Source organism: Onychostoma macrolepis, chromosome 09 (genome assembly GCF_012432095.1).
Source record: "Onychostoma macrolepis isolate SWU-2019 chromosome 09, ASM1243209v1, whole genome shotgun sequence".
Taxonomy (NCBI): domain Eukaryota; kingdom Metazoa; phylum Chordata; class Actinopteri; order Cypriniformes; family Cyprinidae; genus Onychostoma; species Onychostoma macrolepis.
The window spans coordinates 11107599-11128336 of NC_081163.1; the positions used below are offsets into that span (position 1 = coordinate 11107599).

A 20738-nucleotide genomic window follows, 5' to 3' on the forward strand; every position below is an offset into this window, starting at 1 on the left:
ATTGAAACAAAAGATGAGTTCTCAGAGCAGAGCAGATTTATTGGACTTGTTCTGGCTGCTTGCCCCTTGCTCACTCTGATCGGTTATTACATCTTCTCAGCCCGTGACCTCCTGGGTCATTAAAGACCTCAAAATGGCCACACTGGCCCGCGGCCCATCTCATGCTGTTTATTTGTCCACGAAATTACTATATTTAACAAAAGAAGAAACTGCCAAATTCAACAAACATATTTCAGAATCTGTCTGAAAGGGCCATTTTCTGATGGTTTTATCTTTCTATGATCATGTGAAATGCTTATTGTTTTAAGGAAAGTGATCAGACTCTGTAAAGTGTTACAAAGAGCTTTGTTAAAGACAACTGTGATCTGAAAGACATTTAACTGGGGATTTCCTCAGTAACACGGATACCTTGGAACAACTGTGGCCAAATAGCCTACTATATAAATAAATTGTTTTTTTTTAAACAGTGGCTTCAAGCCAGTAAAACCTTTGTCAAAGTTGTTGTTTTGGATTTTAACACTAAAATAAATATGGCACCAAGGACAGAAGCATTTGTTTTCTGTGATCTATGCATTCCTCAGATTTTTAAACTTCTTTTGGATCGTGTTTAAATAAAAAGCCTCTTCTTCTGACCCCCTCCCTTGTTTTTCCAAAGATCTTTTCCTCTTTACTGGCTCTACACAAGAGAATCTTTTGCCCCCCTGAGATCCTGTTCAAACACCACACTTAAAAAAAAAAAAAGTAAATGGTTTCCAAGATCTCAGCACACTAATGAACATACTTTCTCTTGTCAGGCTGTGGATTAAGTCCAGGGTGAACCGTGAGGAAAGAGTTGGCTGTGTAATGATGGATATCAGATGGACTAGGTTAATAGCCATCTGGAACTTTGAAAGCGTGATATGATGATCAGAAATTGAAATGATCTCGTTTGATAATTGACAAGAACAATGACATGAATATTAACATCGATAAGTGACCCCTGGATGAGGTAGAGATGTCCACTGCTGGGGGAAATTACTTTTAAAAGTAATGCAATATCATAACTAATTTCTTACTTTTTATGTAATGCATTGAATTACTTTTTCTGTGTTACTTGCAATTGAGATAAATAAATGCATGTTCACATTTAGTCTAGAACTATAGTAATGTTTACATTGCTCACAACACCTCTGCACTTACAGCCTAAATCTAGTGCATTTTTTACGCAGGAATCAAATCTAGCACAATAGACACTGTGTCTAGTGGTGGCCATTGCAGTGTTAGTGAACTAGTGTGTATTTTGGAAAACGGGTTGTTTTGTTCTTTATTCCATTTGCTTTACTTCCTTTTTCTTGTCTCGGGGGAATATATGATACCTGTGAGAATACTTAGGCATATACCTTTTTGAGGCATTTTCATCAATTTTGCATTTTCTTCATTTAATAAATAGTTTTTTTTTTTTTTTGAAAATGAAATACTTTAAATGCAATATCTTATAAAATGAGCTAAAATGTTGCACTAACATTTTGGAATTAGATATTAGATATCTATAAATATTTAATATTGTGATCACACATAGTTCTCATGTCATTTCTTAAAAATAAAGGTTATACACTGTAAAAAGTGAAAGTTGACTTAACTTAAAAAAATCGAGGAAACCCGTTGCCTTAAAACTATTAAGTACATAATAATTAAAAAAAAAAAAAAAAAAAAGTTAAGTGAACTTGACAATTCAGTTAACTTATTTTTTTTACTTATTTAATTTTAAGGCAACGGGTTTCCTCAATTTTTTTAAGTTAAGTCAACTTATCACTTTTTACAGTGTAGAAAGCTATAGAAGAACCACTTTGTTAATCTAAAGAACCTTTTTCAACTTTGAAAACATTTTTGTGCAGCTGATTGTTTCCATGGATGTTAAAAATCATAGAACCACAGATGCCAATAAAGAACTGTTATTTTAGGAGTGTAAAGTAATTTAAGTTTTCCTAATTGTGAAAATAGTCTTTTTGCCTTGTAATTCAGCAGCAGACCCACCATGTATAATTCCCAGTGAGTTTGCAGAGTCAAGGGATCATTTTGTGGTTGAATTTGAGCTGTTTTCTCTAACAGCATGACCACTCAAATCACAGGTTTGCTATTTTGTTTCTGAAACAAACTAAATCTTGACCCAACCTGACTGAATTCTATTGTACAGGTGCAAGTAAATGTGAAACTTACCTACAGAGCCTACTCTCAAAGCTTTACTACATTTGTTTCTCGGTCAGTGGTGGAATGTTGGGAGATTTATCCATATTTCAGGCCCTATTTGGTTCTCCAAGGTAATAAGCTTATCTTTCTATCTTAAAATTTATCTTTATTTCACTGAAGAGATGCCTCACTGACATTGACAAGAGTTGAATACTGAACTAAAAAGTACTTTAACAGAATTTCTTTATTAGCAGGCCTAAAATGGACAACAGATTCACTTGCCTGGTGCAGTGCTCTGTGCTTAAATTCACAGATCAAAGTGAGGGCTCTCATTGTTCAGCTCACACTACAGCCACAATGTCACCATTCATGCATGCATGTCTTTTAAGCCAAAAGCCTCTCATAACCCAAAGCATTGCTGGGTAAGGAGAGGAGGGTGCATTTGCGCCCCAAACCCTGACCCGGTCAGATCTCTTTGATCGCAGAGCCTGTGTTCTTCGCAAGCATCCTTTGATGGAAAGTCTTAACCGACTCAAAGAAAGTACAGAGGAGAGGCTGTAGTAAAGTGATGTAATTTAATGTGATGATCTGCTTCTGAGGGTCAGAGGTCAAATTGAGGCACACTTTTTAATACACTGAAAAACTGGAAGCCTTTGGTGGAAAAGATGATCAAGAGATCTATGCATATACTCTATGATGATACATGATATCATTTGAAATCATAGAAGCTGGTTACAGGTGCTGTATAATGTAAAAGCTAGAGGCTAAGATATTCCTAGAGTAAAAGTTTGGTCGTCCCTTAAATATTTTTGGGGCTTGGCCTAAAAATTAAGCCCCTTGACCGGACAACTGATCTTTTCTCAGCTGTTTGATGTCTTCCTAAGATGGGACTGTTGCACAATGTCCTTGGGACTTCCAAAGATGTCCAGAGTTCACCCTTATTTGGTAACTGCCCTTCTTTTGGAAGAGTGTACCCTTCTATTGCACATTTTAGTGCACAAACATTACCATTCAAAAGTTTGGGGTTTTTTTTCTCCTTTTTTTGTAAGAAATTAATATACTTTTATGCATCAGAGGTTTCTGAAAAAAATCTGTTTCCATAAAAATATTAAGCAGCATAACTGTTTTCAACATTGATAATATTAAGAAATGTTTCTTTAGCACCAAATCAAATGATTTCCGATGCATTATATGACAGAAAATGTCATGGTACTGCTGGACAAACTTATATTCTAGAATCCAATGGTTTAGGATCTAATTCCAAGCAACATTTCTGGAATTGTCAGTGATGCCTTATCAGTTGCTAGTCATCTCCACTTTCATGCTATCCTCCTGTTCTTTGCGCTTCTCAGATTTACCCTGGGGCTATTTTTCCTCCATCATTTCTCTGAGAGAATAAAGAATTACAAGGCAAGAGAAATAATTTGGATGTGGATCAAATAAATCCTCAGCAAAAATTTTTGTAAGTCTGGAATCAAATCATTTGCTCCCTATCCGCATCAGTCAGTCCCCTGATTCGCTCCCATTCAACTACAGTCAAACTAACTATAGGAAGTGCTCAGTATGGAGTTTTCTTTTGTTCAGGCAGTTAAATGAGTGTACTGATCTCTTATAATACACATGACTTGTTTAAATGAATTAACAAGAATCTAGCTATCATGATAAGCTCATGCCGATATTATTTTATACTTTTTGCTACTGCATTTTAATGAATATGCACACTTTTCCCACTCTTATTTCTTAAATTCAACTACAGAGCTTTTGTAATAATATCTAACAGATGAAAAAGAGACAAAACCAACCCAGTGTTAAAACAGAAATGAAGATGCTGTATTGAAAATGTACAAAAGCTATACATATGTTGAGTTCTGCAAATGGCATCACAAAAAACAAAAAAAACAACAACGAAGAACTCTGAGTGTTCAGACCTTCAAAATCGCTCTGTCCTTGGTGGAAATTTCTTGTAACAGTACTAAATCAAAGGCAGAAGTCATTTTAGTATGCGCCTGTGGTTCATCACAAGCTCAAGAGGGTGATGAACCTGTTAATTGGGATGCGATCTCCGCTGAGAGCACACAGAGTACTTGCATATTCCTTTTAAGACATCTCAAAGGACGCACGGGTTGACAGGCCTCCGCAGACTGAAGCTCAGAGACGTAATGCTGTCCTTCACTATCACACAGCCGGATCAGATGCAACTAGAGAGATCTGTAACTCCTGGAGCGTGCTTCAAGGGAATCCGTCAATATAGATGAAATTGACCATCTTTGAGGAATTGAGCAGAAATTCATTTTCCGCCAGTTTTTTATAATACCCACAGAAGTGACAAGGGGGTACATCAGAGCACTGTGCACACTGAACAAGCTTGTGCAGTTAATATGCATTACACATAATTTAAAGCATGAAGGATATGGGATAACTATAAACAAAACAGAGCAAAATGCAATAAAAATATCCATAAATCTATTAGTATAGCTACATACCAGATTACATAGCATTATATGAGTTTAAAAACATACTTATGTTCTTTTAAGTGAGGCACTTAGTGAATTTCAGTGCACTGCTGAGAAAGGGAAAATCAGACTTACACAAGCCCAATAACCATTACCCTGATGTACACTAATATGCATTAACAAACATACTTACATCGAACATATGGCTTGTGAAACATGTAATCTTGAGGTCTTTGCCAGCCTAGTTGCATACAACAGTTGTGTTAGCAAATGTCTGATAATGTAAATGACTGTTCACCTGAAATTCTGTAAGTTTAACTCGTCAGAAATTGCATTTCAGTGCCTTTGCTCATGAAAAAAAAAAATGCATAAACATGTTTTTCCTCCCCTTAGAGCATGAATTAGTGTTCTTAAACAGGTTATTGTATTCTGTTTCATTTAATTGTTCAATGTCTTTACATCAAAAAGCAACCCCTGATTAACTTCTTTAATTCTCAAGCCATCATGTTTAAGAATTTGCTTTCCTCTGCAAGGGCTGTTAACATTGAGCTCATGTCACCAATGGCCATGTTGCCAATACCTGCCGGTATCGAGGCTAGCGTAACAGAGTTACGCGGGGTGGTGAGCCGTGAGGAATTCTGTGAAAGACTCTGCAGAAGGCCCGGGCTTAATGTGCCAGACATTAGGCTCGAATGGTCTCCGTCATCCAAAATGGCATCAAAGTCTATTTGAGTGTGCTCGAGGGTTTGAGTGGAGTCCACTGTGCTGGTGACCTGGTTAACCCCAGGAGACGCCATTGTAGACACTGAAGCAACAGGGGCTTGGTTTGCGCATGGAGACACGGGAGAACCATAATCCACACTATTGTCCAACATATGGATCTCTCCTGAATAGTACATAGTGCCATTCCCATTGCTGTGTTGACCGAAGTCACCTGGTCTCTTTGGGCTAGCTTCTGAGGAGTTGACGTTGGACAGGGAGCAACCATTTTGCTGAATCATTGCTGAACCTGAGTGCTGCCTATTTAAAGTTTTGGGCTCGGACGGAGGTCTGGGCTGTATCAGTCCTCTGCCTGCATTCTGAACGGCTGACTGAGAAAGGGGGACATAATTTTGCTGGTTGATGTTATTCATATGTGAAAAGTTTGATCGGTAATTCTGCATCTCCTGGTTTTGCACCGCTCTCCCATTGGGTGGACCCATGCCGTTGCATGTTAGGCGGTGAGTGGAGTTGTAATTGAGGTCCTGCCGATATCCCGGTTGAGGGTTTACTTGCTCGCCGAGATTCTGACACGGATTGGTAACAGATTGCCGATACTGCTGGACAGAGTTCATTCTTTGGGTGGCCCTCTGTAGATAACCCTGTTGCAGGCTAGCCAGATTCTGGCTCATTGGTACAATCTGCTGATTAGTGCCAAAGCCTTGGTAAGAGGCAAAGTTCTGCTTCTGCTGAACCACTGTCAAGTTCCCTCGGAGTTGCTGCTGCTTTGGAAGCCTCGCAGTTGTATCCACAGAACCAGAACTGACCTCGTTCCATTGCACTGGCATGTTGTTCTTGTTCATGCCTTGCGGATCGGCCATTTGCTCTGGACCTGAGCAAACAGGCTCTACCTGGCTTCCGTTGTTGCTTGCCATGCCCATTCGCCGCTGTCCGTAGAACTGTTGTTGGGAGATCATATTACCATGGAAGTCTAGAGCATGACCACCGTTGACAGAAATCCCTGGGTCCTGATTTGAGCTAACATTCTGGGAGTTGAGGTACTGTACCATGTCATCTGGTAGCACCATATCATCTTCTTGCTGATCACCATCAGTGGCCATATTCTCCATTAAAACGTTCTCTGAAATACTAGGTGGCCTCTGGCTGAAGGGATGACGATGCAAGCTGCCGTCAGACCAGGTGTTGCTCTGCAAGTTGAAAGTACGTCGATCTATTGCAGGCAGACGTGACAGGGTCATGTTGCTGATGCTGTTGAATCGCTGAACCCTCGGCAAGGAGAGTGGGTCAATAGCTGTACGGCGAACAGGATCGCTTGCTCGTCGTGGAAGATTGGCCGGAACTTCGTGAGGCATCATGCCAGGGGCGCCGCAGCCGGTGTCACTACAGCGTCTTGAGTTGACTACACCTTGGGAATGGTGCAAATATGCCGAACTTTCCTGCGAGTCATTGTACAGGGCCATTCTAGTTCGAAGACTCATGCGATCCATGTTGGGCAGAGGTGTTGGTGGCGCACCCCCTGTGGCTGCAGCGTATTTTGCTTTGAGACGGTAGTGTTGAGCCGGCGTGAGATTTAGTAAACTTGTGAGTCCACCTGTGCCACCACTTTGGCTAGCTTCACTGGAACGGCGCGAAAGATCTGTGGAGATGGGGTCATAGGAGTCTGCTGAGCTGACGTTGTTGTTGCGGACGCCAAATTGCGAAGCTTCGCTAGAGCGACGACTGGAGTAGCAGGGTGAAATACCGGAGGACCGACGGCTTAGCGTGTATGCTGAGCTCATTGTGCTGGTGGAGCTGTCTCTGCGCTCTTGCAGCTGATTTAGCATTGTCATCTCATATGAAGACAAGTCTCCTAAACGTTGGGTTGGAGGTCCAAGCATCTGACTGCCCATATTTGAAGTCTCCAGCAGTGAGTCTAAAGAACAGAGTAATGAGAGTAATGCTATTTTCTCAAAATGCACAAAGTGGGAACAAAGTAATAAATAAACCCATTTTTTGGCTGCAGTACTCACCAATAGAGGGTATTGGAGGCAGCTTGGTATTTCGGACTTGATGTGATGCATTCGCCCAGGAGCATGGGTCTCTTACAGTTTTTAGTTTTTCCTTCTTGATGTTCTCAAGATGTAGTAGTCCTCCCCTGTTTTTACGCAGCTGGAGACCCACTCCTGCAGAAGTACCTGGAGAACCGGTAGAATCTACTACAGGCACGTCATCTAAAGCACTCAGGTCCCCCAAACTGCCTCCACTGTGCATGGCCATCTCTACTCCACTATCATTGTTGGTGGCACTGCCAAGTGGCGATGGCTCACTGCTACATGATGACTGACCACCAGGGCTGGACTGATACATCTACAATGAAACAGTAATGAGCAAAGATCAGTTCCACTGATATTTTTGTCACAGAATCTCGGTAAAGTTTGTGGAATTAAGAAAGTTGTTCTAAATTGGAATTGTTCTACTGATAGTCTGCAGTAAACTGAATTTATTTTTTTATTAAAGATTTGGACAGCACAACTATACCACACATAATTGAAGTTGGGTTTTGAAAAAGTATTGATATTGCCATGCATAAAAAGACATTGCTGCAGTGCTCACCTTAGTACAGTCTGTCCATTATTTTCAAAGAGAAGCAAGTTAGTTTAAGAGGAAAGGAAAGGGTTAGTATATTAGATGAGGCAATGGTTAGTACATTAGTTTGATTTCTGCATTAAGAGCATTTCACACAAAATCTGAACATGCTGTATATCTGCATGAAGTGATTACTGTAAATAGTGCATATTTTACATGCAAAACGATAAGTCAACAAAAGTAACTAGTTATGCCATTTATTTCTTCATAAAATAAGTTAGACATAATCTTGAACAGGACCAGGAACAACATTTTTCTCTTCCATGTTGTTTTTTTTGACACCACAGTAACAAAAAAAGAAAAGAAAAGTTTTTCTTGTGCTGCTTCTCTCCCAATGAAAAAAAACCCTGGGAACTTGTGGTTACTGTACACTGTACAACTTTGACAGAACATCTCATCGGTGATGTAATAATTTATTAAGAACAAAACAGACCATTCTTACCACTGTGTTTTCCGTCTTGATAGATTTGACATGCTGGCAATCCTCCACTCCTCGGGTGGTGCTGTTGGCTTCCCCTGACCCGTCTGTTTTTCCCCTTGCATGCTTTGTGTGTGCCTCATTTTCTCCATTCCCTTTAGGAGGGTGAGGTTTAGGTGGTGCATCACCACGCTGCTTCTTAGTGACATGTGCTTCTGGACCATGAACGGTCTTCACATGTTTCCTGAGAGAACTGGGGTCTGTATAGCGTTTTGTGCAACCTGGGATCTTACACACATATGGTTTCTGCAAAGGAGTGACAGATAGCTTTCAGAGTGCAATCAAATCTGACTTAAATCAAATCTCTTGGTCTTAGTCTTGAGATGGGAAACAAAATGCACATAATGAAATGGATGTTGAAAGCGCGTACCTCATTCGAGTGCGTGCGGTTCTGGTGCTTGGCTCGGTCTGAAGCATTGGAAAACGCCTTGTTACAACCCTCATGCTCACATACATAAGGTTTCTCCCCTGTGTGAGACCTCAAGTGAGTTTTGAGGTTTTCCAGTCGAGAGTAAGCCTTCGAGCAACCTTCAAACTTGACAGAGAGAGTGAGAGAAAGAGAAAAGCAAGCCATTACATCAGCCATCATCAATCTGAACCTAAATCTCATAAAATGAGTGAATCTCATAAAACCTGTCAAGAACACTTCTGGGTTATATTTCATCCCTGATTTAAAGGTGAGATACAAAATTATATTTTACCTTAAACACAATGGAGCCTTTTTTGGGACCCTTAAAATATTTGGCAATATTTTCATGACAATAAAGCATATTTTCAACACAATCCTCATTACCATAATGAAAAAATACTTCTGCTTATAGGGAAAAAAATTTCCTGGACATATTTTCCAGAGAAAATACTTTATTTTTTTATTTTTTTATTGTGATGGCTTTGAAATTTTTGCTTGTTCAGACCATGTCATTATAAATTATTATGATCCACCTTCGGTGTTATGGAATCCTTTGCTTTCTTATTCATAAAAGTTAAGTCTCTGCATTAATAATAAGCCACTGGTGTAAAAAGAGATCACATTAGATAAGCAAAAAAGTGCTTATTAAAGTCATAGGTGCCTTTTCTTGTATATATGTATACTGAAGGTGTGTGGAAACTTCACTAAAATTTAATAAAGACCCATGGTGCCTTCCTCTCCTCAGACTTTAATTATGTCTTCATCCTGTCAATCAGCACGCTCAGAAGTTCACTTTTTAATAGGATCTCAAGCAACTAAAATTGACGTTGAGGCTGAAAATGCAAGACAGCAGATCAGTGTGCCTTCATCATTTACTAAGGAGAGTAAAAGTAGCCGAGATGAAAAATGTGACCTGTTTAAAATCAGGTGTTCTGTTGAAATAAGAAACAATAAGCCTATTTCTGTACAGCAATTGCTTGCTCTACTTGTGGGTACAGAAATAGATGCGTTTATTCTTGCAATTAAAGGTACAGTAGGTATAGGTTTTAAATAGGGAGGGGTGAGGTAATACATGCATTTTAGAACGAAATAAAGGCCTGATGAGCAGTGGTGCATCACTTACTGTGCACTTATGGGGCTTCTCCCCAGTGTGTCGGCGCATGTGGACCACTAGCATGTACTGGGCCTTGAAAGGCTTCTGTTCTCGTGAGCACTCCTCCCATCGACACACAAACTCCTTCTTTTCCCCGTGGATGTGATCATTATTGATATGCTGCAGGTAGAGAAAAATGATAATATGAAATAAACAACTGTCATAATTCCTTAATTTTTCACCCATCATGCAATGAAAGTCCAATACCGTTTTTTAATAAAAAGGTTTTGGTAATATTTTTTTTTTTTTTTGAGAGAGAAATGCTCACTAAGGCTGCATTTTTTGAACGGTGTGTGTGTATATATATATATATATATATATATATATATATATACACACATACATACATACATACATACACATATAATATTATAGAAAATAATATAATAAATAACTGTATTCTGTGTACATTGAAAGGTACTTGCTTTGTACTCCTCTAAAGCACCTAAAATAACCCTGAATGAAGTTCTTCAGGGAAGAACTCATGAAATAAAATCAAACACCATGCCATTATTTGGTTCTTGGGGTATATAATTTAGACTGCAAGCAGAGAGCACAGACTATAGCCTGAGGACTAAGAAGGGTGTGTAGGGAGGAAGTCCGGGCCCTCAGTGTTGGTCTGGTCTCTAAACATCCCTTTGTTTCCACTACTTATTCTTCTTTCTTGTCTTCTCTGGCTGTAATTATACCTTACACTCAGTCTCACTTTCCAAAACCATTTTATCAGGTTTCTCAGAAATCTGACTAATGACGGACAGCAATCTTGTAATCCCCAACAACAATTCACTTGCAACTACTTAAGACCATATGTTTGTTTGTGCTTTCAATTTTAGTCTAGTGTGGGTTTTAGAACATAAAACACATGCTAGACTCCGCTAAGACTGGTTTGGGCTTGTTCTGGAATTGGAGAATGGCAGGAGCCCAATTCCACTGATCCATAACCCCAAAGGATTCCCGAGCTCCAGGTCCAGGTCTCATGAGGAGCCAGACTGGCTCGGCGTATTCCTGTCAGGGCAGTGAGTCTGACTCTGGGCCCAAGTGTATCTGTCACATTGCGGCTCGCAGATTGTTAATAACGCCCAGCAGAGCGGCTGAGGTGTCAGAGGTGGAGAGGGCCACTCCAGAGCTGCTGGCATAACGACGGATTTACTGCATGGCCTCAGGGAAGGTAAAAGGTCAGAGGGTGCACAGAGACGGGAGCCATACATATGAGAGTATATGTGCTCAAGTGAATACATTCGGCACCTCTGCGGGTATCAACATGCTCATTAACCCTACACGTGTCAGTGACAGGAAAGGATCAGTTACAAGTCTGGCTAAAGCTGACAATGAGAAACTTGTCCAACATGTGCAGTGTTTCTAATTATTTACAGTTGTTTCTGCTTTAAAAAGGCAGGGAAGCTGTTTGCAATTGGTGTTTATTTCAGTCATTTCAAGACAATAGCTGTTCCAAAACCTAGTGAGCTGCCTAGCTAGATGGCATTAAAGGCTGTCACATGCATACCCCCAACACAAAGGCTCTTTCCAAAGGAAATAATTAATTAAGATGCTTTCTAAGATTATTCTAAAATAGATGCACTATTTAGTCCAAAATTGAAAAAGTACAAAAAAATAAATAAAAATAATCCAAGCTAAAAGACAAGCTGTAAAAATACTAATTTCTAATTTCTGATACTAACATTTTTGTTAAAACAACTAAATCTAATTTATAAAAATACTTAACTACAATATTTGTTTGTGGTATGTATTTTTATGCTTTTTGATTTTAAACTGTTGGTTTAGCAACATGCTAATCCAAAGCTCTGTTGGTTCTATCATTCAAAAGTTTGGTGCAAGTATGATTGTTTTAAAGCAATTAATACTTGAATTAAGCAAGAATGCATTATTAAACTGATAAAAAGTGACAGTGAAAACAGTAAAGGATCATGGGACACTGAAGTTTGGAAAGTTCAGTTTGCCATAACATGAATAAAACTGCTTCACAATGTCACTGTTTTTACTGTATTTCTGATCAAATAAATGCAGCTGTGGTGAGCATGAGAGACTTTCAAAAACAAAAATCTTACTGACACCAAACTTTTGAATGATAGTGCATGTAGAGATATAAATGCTATCTAAATTGTGAGGAGACAGGGTTTTGAAAAAGAGCCCTATTGTCATGGAAGGTATCACTGCTTAAAGTTAGAAGACATTTTATATCAAAGGAGAACCAAATAGTGACTAACATGAACTAGCTGGTCCTGGGTGTCGTACTCTTTGGAACATCCTTCCCAGTGGCAGTTGGTCTCATACACGGCTTCAGGCTCTTGCTTGCATTCATCCTTGTCAAGTTCCTCTCGCAACTCCATGTGATCCTGTAGAGGAAACAGTACTGGTTAACTTTATTTGCACATCTTATATCATACACATCAGTCAAGAAAAATTGTATTGCTCAGTAGTTGCTTTTTAGCTTGCGAGAATGAATGGAGTTAAATATAACCAGTAATGGGAATAACGGCGTTATAAATAAACGGCGTTACTAACGGCGTTATTTTTTTCAGTAACGAGTAATCAAACAAATTACTGTTTCCCCTGTTACAACGCCGTTACCGTTATTGACAATAAAATGCGGCGTTACTATAATTTATTATAATATTATCATTTTATTTTTCAGTTTATCTGAATGGACGCACAGTGTAGCTGTATTTGACATACCGTAAACTCTAGTATGAAGACGCATGGTTCGCCGTGAGAAAGATACAGAGCGAGATAGTCTTTCATAACATGCAGAATTGACGCGCTACATGTAAACGATATTCTTTGTTGTATTTTCCTGTCAAAATAACAGAGTTCCTTTTGGAATTCTTCAGCTTTTATCTAATAATTTTATTCTAATTACTAAAGTTCTATCATCATATAATGCTAAATGATCATAATATCAGATTATAATGCTTAACTGACTGATGCTAAGTGTCAGATATTTAAAAAAAAAAAACTGTGCCGTTTTACAAACATAAGCTTTATATATATAATTGGTTGATAATATTTACAATAATATATTGAATTTGATAGGTGTCTCTCACATTGTCCCACAGAAATATTAAAATAGATTAGTGTACAATGTTTTATAATAATAATTTATTCCATTTAGTGTCCATTTTATTCATGTAATATTGGGGCACCCAAGTTATTTGACACATTTGAACTTTTTTTTTTTTTTTTTTTAAGTAACGCAATTGTTACTTTCCCTGGTAATTAGTTACTTTTCTAATGCTGTAACTCAGTTACTATTTGTGACAAGTAACTAGTAACTATAACTAATTACTTTTTTAAAGTAACGTGCCCAACACTGAATATAACTGATATATAGTAAGAGTCATACTGAGATCTCTGACTTCTGATTACAGACTTTGTTATCTAGGCAAGTCTGAGATGTAGTTGTTTGACACTCTAGAAGAGACACTCTAATCTCACTGTGGTTTAGTGAAAAAAATGTAGCTGTTTAAAAAAAAAAAAAAAGATCTCATTAGTGTTTTATATTTCTTATGGGAGCTGATCCTGGTCTTGAGTTATTGAGAATCAGATGGAAACTATTGTTGGCGGTCAGGTCGATTTCCAACACAATATTGCAACCCTCATTTCTCTTAAGGTCTGGGAATGTTAAGAATGCTTTTGAGCTTTAATGAACTTAAAATTTAAACGGTTCGAAACCTCTCTAATGTGGCGAAAGAACGGAATGCTTCAGGGCCACATCTAATGTCACCTCCCACAGGCTAATTTGTGTAATATCCAGTCAAAGTCAAGGGTATGTTTACCAGTGAGCGCTGTGTTGTTAAGAGCACTAAAGCAACAACTGATAATAGTTTCTTTGAAACCATTTGGAGTTTGGTTTCTATCATTCCAAGTGTGGAAAATCAACCTCAAATATGAAGGGTTTTGAAAGAGGTCCATGCTGACTACAGCACGTTTATATCCATCCCACTACTGTGTGCTCATCAATTCACACCTGCCCCAATCACACTCTGCACCTCTCCTCATGTATCTTAACAACACGCTGTCACAGAACTGGAAATAAGAGATGGATATATATGCGTCACTCGCGTCAAAGGCTAAGCATTAATGATAACCTGTACTTACTAATTTTTGTTTTGTTCTCTTACCGTAAATAAGAGAAAAAGTAGTGCGCGTTGGTTTTCTGGTCGTAGTTCTTACCACATTAAGCTACGTTTTAGACTGTGATTTTAGATGATCCAGATAGCAAAGCATAATAAAAATAAACGCTGTAAAGTAATACTTTTGAGATGATTTTTCAGTGATCAAACTGTCATGATAAACACGTGATAATACTATTGATAACAGAATCATGAATATTTTATTGGCCTTTGCGCAGTGCACACAATAAAATTTAGTAGTTATTTATATACTAATTCAGCATTTATTAATATATTAACTTAACTTTTATTATTATTATTATATTACTATTATTATTATTTAATATTTCTATTTAGCGTTCATTTATTTAAAATTAAATTTGAGTAATTTTAGACCTAATTTTAATACTAATTTATCTTGGTTAGTTGCCAATGAACTTTATAATATATTTTATTTATTTTTGAATCTGATAAATTATTTTAGCTTTATTTCAATTAACACATTTTATAATATATTTAACAATAATGCAATGTTATCTCAGTGATTCATAAAAAAAAAAACTGACTCAAATAACAATTTGTTCATGGGACACACATTGCTACTTTTCTCATGAATGTGCCATGGAGATTTTCAGTGAACAACAAATTAAATTTAGGAGTGTTCTCACACATAGCTATCCTATGGCTTCAAATGACTTGAGGTACAGAGTACAAATCGTATAGACCATTTCTACGACACTTTAATGGTGCTTTTGAGTCCATTTTGTAGCTTAAATGTGACCTAAAGTGACAGTAGATAAAATTCCACAAACCTGAGAACCAGGTGAGATGGGGTGGGGTCCATCTGCTTCAGTCTTCACCTTTGACCTCTTGAAGATCATAGGGTTGACCGTGCTGCTGACAGCCGGGTCTCCACCAGCATTCTGCAAGAGAACAAGGGAAGAGACATTGGAGCCACCATGTCGACGGTTTGGCTGCTGGCATGAGTGGTGATTTCACGCCTACAAAGGCACCATGCTCCAGATGCCATATTTCACAAAGCAACTCGCCGCAGAGACTAAACAGTTTAGACTGCACTATGAGCATCTGTCAGATGGAAATATGAAAAGGAAGAAATTATTACGCCCAGAGAGCAGCTACAGACTTTGATCCTCAGATGGATTCATAATTCAACAGACAGTCTCTCTGAACACGCAGGCTCTGCGTTGAAGTGGTGCCTTTCCTCCCAACCACTACAGTATGGCAGAGGCCCATGTTTTCTATAACTCAATAACCCTGACATGGTTTGCTCAAAAGTGTGGGAAATGTGTTTCTCATAACTATAGTGCGTGTATGTGTTTTGGAGATCAGCAATAAAGCCGGAATGAAAACTGATTTGGTGAGAGTCTGGACAGACTGGGAGTAGGTCAGAGGAAGTTTATATTCTGGATGGCCACTCTGTTTACATGGGAGTGACAGCAGCTCTTGGTTGATGAGCATTACACAGACTTCCATAAAAGCGGAGTTGGGGAAAAATGGGGATGAATCAAAAGATCAGTTCAGATTAACATGAATTTTTAGATTTCTTTATGTTAGTTAGTGCTGTTGGACCATTATATCTAATCTATTTATCTTTGCCACCATTTAACACTTATTCTTTAAAAAAAATAATAACAATTCAATCTTTAGAAAATCTCAACATGAATACACTATTTAATTTTTCATTTATTTTGAAAAACTAGTATAATATGTGACCCTGGACCACAAAAGCAGTCTTAAGTCGCTGGGGTATATTTGTAGCAATAGCCAAAAATACATTGTATGGGTCAAAATTATAGATTTTTCTTTTATGCCAAAAATCATTAGAATATTAAATAAAGATCATGTTCCATGAAAATATTTTGTAAATTTCTTACTGTAAATATCTCAAAACTTCATTTTTGATTAGTAATATGCATTGCTAAGAACTTCATTTGGACAACTTTAAAGGTGATTTTCTCAATATTTTGATTTTTTTGCACCCTCAGATTCCAGATTTTCAAATAGTTGTATCTCGGCCAAATATTGTCCGATCCTAACAAACCATACATCAATGGAAAGCTTATTTATTATTGTATAAATCTCAATGTCCACAAACTGACAATTAAGACTGGTTTTGTGGTCCAGGGTCACATATTAGCATTTTGGCAATTATTGGTTATTGGCCATAATGTGAAAATAATCAGTCTATCTGTATCAGAAAGAATTATTATTTATTCATGCACCCTAAACATTATACAATACTGTTCAAATGTATGGGGATGGTATGTTTTTTAAACGTTTCTGAAAGGTGTTTCTTATGCTCACCAAGGTTGCATTTATTTGATCGAAAATACAGTTAAAACAGTAATATTGTGAAATTATTAAAATTTGAAATGACTGTTTTCGATGTTAATATATTTTAAAATATCATTTATTCCTGTGATGGCAAAGTTGAATTTTACTCCAGTTTTAAAGGTCACATAATCCTTCAGAAATCATTCTAATATGCTGATTTGGTGCTCAAGAAACTTATTATTAATAACAATTATCAATGTTGAAAACAGCTGCTTAATATTGTTGCGAAACAATATGCATGTTCAATTTCTTTGCATGATTACTGCCTCTTTTAATCAATTTAATGCATCCTTGCTAAATAAAAATATTAATTTCTTTAAAACAAACAAAAAAACAAACTTGTACTTTAAACTTAAATAATAAACTATTTTATACAATCTCCAGGTTTCTCAATACCTGAGGAACCTTGAGTCTAGATGTAGAAGTATAGAAGCATGTATAGAAACCATAAATCTCAGTAGAATCACCTGGCTGGACTCTGTGTTTGTGTCGGCGCTTTTATTGTTGGTCAGAGCAGCTGCTGCCACCATTGTCTGCCTGGTGCTGAGGGACGGAGAAGGCTGTAGGAGAGGGGGAGTGTGTCCAAATGCATTTAGACCTCTCTGTTGGGACAGCAGCTGGTGGTATGCAACCGGTGTAATAGGATGTGGGAACGTAAAGGAGGGACTGAGATGTGAAGAAGGAAAAAAAGTCACATTTTGTGTTAGTTCAAACAATGGGCAACCTGCAAAAACATTTACAAGAAAAATCAACACAGATGGGAGATTCCTGTACCTGATGGCCCCGACGGAGAGGTGGCCGTAAGAGCTGCTGGCAGCCGAGCTGGAGCGGGAGTTATTGATGTAGGCCACCAGAGAGTTGGGCGAGGTGCGGATCATGGTCTGGAGGTCGATGCTGGCATCCGAGACTGGAGAGATGGACAGCGCTCGCTTCCTGCTCACCCTCGGCGTCAGTCTGGGACTGGGGAAACGGGACACTGCAGAGAAGAGACACTTTTTTTTCACTCTCACCTTAAAAAAAAAAAAAAATCTGTGTCGGACATTCAGTTCTCTTTATCTCCTGCATCACTACTATGCTGGCTTGTATACAACTCGCTATGAATAATTTATCAGTTTATCATACCAATCTCACCCAATGGGTTCAGCAGAATGCCAAACAGATACGGTTTAACAACATTGATCTAAAAGTAAAATAAGGCAAATAAGCAAGCAAATAAAGTGTGGGATGCTGAAAAGTCTATATTTTACTTAGAGGTTTGTTTTTGTTCACCAAGATTGCATTTATTTGATAAAAATACAGGAAAATCAGTAATATATATGTATATGGGTAGTTGACCTGGTAATTTTAGGGTTAAAAAAATTACCTCCACAGAAATACCACATTACAACATTTTGGAGGTAGAAATCTATACTAACCTTTTAAAGGGAAATATTAAACTTCCAAAAAAATGTATAAACTGTAGAACTGAACTTATGAATTTAAATTTCAAGTGAGTGTCTATTCAAAGGCCATGTTTCCATGTACATGTGCCCTGCACTGAAGTAAACAGGTGCTGTGCATTAGTCCTGGTGTAAGAGGACAGAGAACAGCAGTCAGGCAAGGAGGCTTTTTGCCCTCCAGGGGGGCATCAGCGAAGGTGCTACAACAGGAAACATGTAATGGGTCCATTAAACTACACACAAACACAAGCACCTCACAAAAAACCCTCCACTGACATTTCAAACAGACGCCTGTCAAACTCTCACAAATCTACAACCTCCAACCAGTTAATTACTCCCCTGCCATTCCTTAAGCAATCGTTTTGATGTACCCTGCAAACAGCAACTATTATAGGTTGTTACGCAAAATATATAAAAAGTGAGATTTTGACATTTGATTCAAATGCCTGTATGCACATTCAGTGCTTCATTTAAAAATAACTCAACATGTAATAAACAACACGACATGTCAGAATCATTTTCAGAGCATTAAATGTCTGATTTCTGCAACTCTACATCAAAAAAATAATGACTGGCTATGTGCAAAATAGCATGTTCCCATACTACTCTTATTTAAGTATACAGTATATATACTACATACTACTACTTTTTAAGTATATAGCAAATTTCCTGTATGTGTGGGATATTCAAAACACCAACTACATTTGTCAAAATGAGCATGAAAAATATACAGCAGAGCTTTCTTTGTGGAATACTGTATCCCATAATGCAACACCGTTAACTTGAGATGGGATCTCTTACACTTTCCTAAAAAACAGCCTTTGAATACTGTAGCTTGCTTATAGATGTCTCTGCATATTAAACTGGGAGAAGAAAGTATTTTAACAACCCAAAAATTACACACATCAGCTTTGTATTGAAACCAGTTTCTGCCACAGAGTAAAAAAGCAAAAGGTAACGGCAATATTTTCTCTCACAAATATGACTTTTCCCTCACAATTCTGGGTTTAGATCTCACAATTATTTAGTTCTGTGAGATATCAACTCATAATTGGAAAAAATTAACTAGCAATTCTTAGGATAAAAGTCAAAACTGTAAGATATAAACTCTATTTTGAAATTCCGAGTTTAAATCTTGCAATTTTGAGTTTCTCTCTCACAATTCTGTTTTTTTATTTTTGTTTCAGCCACATAATAAAAAATAGTTTCATTTAGTGTTTTTAAGAATAGGAGGTAGGTTTTGGTTGGAGAGGAGCAGCAATAGTTTGCGTGCCTGGGGTCAGACCACAGGATGACAGAAGACAAGTAACTTGAATTTTGGTTTTCATTTAGTATTAAATCACACACACACACACACACACACACACACACACACACACACACAGAATGCATCTCAATAGAGCTATACCTAAAAACCTAAACATATATATCTAAAAACCCTAACAGATTTAATTAAAGAATGTGCAGAGTTTGCTGAGTGTCTGCCACGTTGATGGGACGGCGTGTGGCAGCACTTAGCAGGCCGCTGCCCACAGAGTGAAGAGAACAGCAGGGGGTAGCAGTGACTGGCCTGCCCTCAGCTGCCGAGTCCCACACACTCTGCAATGGTCTGTTTTTATAGGCAGTGCCTCTAATTTAGGGGTGCACAGGTTCCTGGGAGAGCGCTAAACCAGATGTGCAGTGCTGTGAGGTGGTGGTGGCAGAGGCTGGTTCAGGCAGTCCTGTCGACCCTGTGGGATGGGGAATGGTGTGTAGGAGGACGTGCTTCTAATTGAGGATCTGGCCTGATATATGGCTTTATAATTACAGGCATTTACAAAAGGGGCAATTATATTAGGCATCTGCTCTGATGTTTTTATTGGGATGCCAGAAAAATGTATTTGGAAGGTGTTATTCTCTTCTTTAATCAATAAAAAAGTCTATTGTGCAAATAATAAAGTGCAACTAATCATAATAAATAAATGCCTAAATAAAAGTATTGAAAAAATATTATGCAATAAATAAATCAATTATGCAATACAGTTCAGCAGTTTGGGGTTGGTAAGATTTTTTTTTAATGTTTTCGAAAGAAGTCTCTCTTATGCTCACCAGGGTTTAGTGAACTAGTAATATTGTTTTCTATTTAAATATATTTTAAAATGTCATTTATTCCTGCAATGGCAAAGCTAAATTTTCAGCAGCCATTACAGCAGAATCAGTGCCACATGAGCCTTCAGAAATCATTCTAATATGCCGATTTAGTGCTCAAGAAACATTTATTATTATTATTAATGTTGAAAACAGTTGGGGAAAACATGATATACCTTTTTTCAGGATTCTTTGATGCATAGAAAGTTCAAAAGAACAGCAATTATTTGAAATACAATCTGAATAAAAGTATTAATTTCTTAAAAAAACAACTTTTGAATAGTAGTGTGTATAAAAAGAAACCTTTTATAACAAAATAAAAGTCTTTTCTTATTAAAAGTATTAATTTCTTTAAAACACACACAGTGTATAAATAGTATATATGTTATAAATAAATAAATAAAATAAATGATGTGCACTTCAAGCACCAGGGGATCACGATGAGAAACAGCAATACCTGTGTTAGTGTCTGTTGTGTATGTGTGAGAATGTTGGCCTGAGCTGCAGTGGTGACAAGACTCCCTCCCTTTACACCAAAAAAACCTCTGCTCCCAAACAGTCCTGCCTGTAGTCGGACAGCAGACGTTTGCTTTGGCAGCAGCTATTATCACGGGACCATAAACAGTTCCCCGCTGGCTATGCCACACAAATGAGTTCAGCATTTGTTTTCCTCCTCTTTCCAT

At 37.8% G+C, this 20738-nt stretch overlaps 1 protein-coding gene across 8 annotated transcripts in view; it reads right to left on the reverse strand.

Moving 5' to 3' along the window:
- Positions 1-3963: 3963 nt before the first annotated feature.
- gli2a (GLI family zinc finger 2a) overlaps positions 3964-20738 on the reverse strand; it is an 80218-nt gene continuing 63443 nt past the window's right edge. For all 8 annotated transcript variants that reach the window (XM_058786878.1, XM_058786877.1, XM_058786879.1 and 5 more), the window contains 9 exons: positions 17264-17465; positions 16957-17155; positions 14947-15057; positions 12230-12358; positions 9975-10124; positions 8813-8977; positions 8407-8688; positions 7349-7685; positions 3964-7251 (listed from right to left, as the gene is read on the reverse strand). In XM_058786878.1, the coding sequence (XP_058642861.1) occupies positions 5114-7251; positions 7349-7685; positions 8407-8688; positions 8813-8977; positions 9975-10124; positions 12230-12358; positions 14947-15057; positions 16957-17155; positions 17264-17465 (3713 nt within the window). In that variant the 3' untranslated portion in view covers positions 3964-5113. The remainder of the gene's footprint in view (positions 7252-7348; positions 7686-8406; positions 8689-8812; positions 8978-9974; positions 10125-12229; positions 12359-14946; positions 15058-16956; positions 17156-17263; positions 17466-20738) is intronic.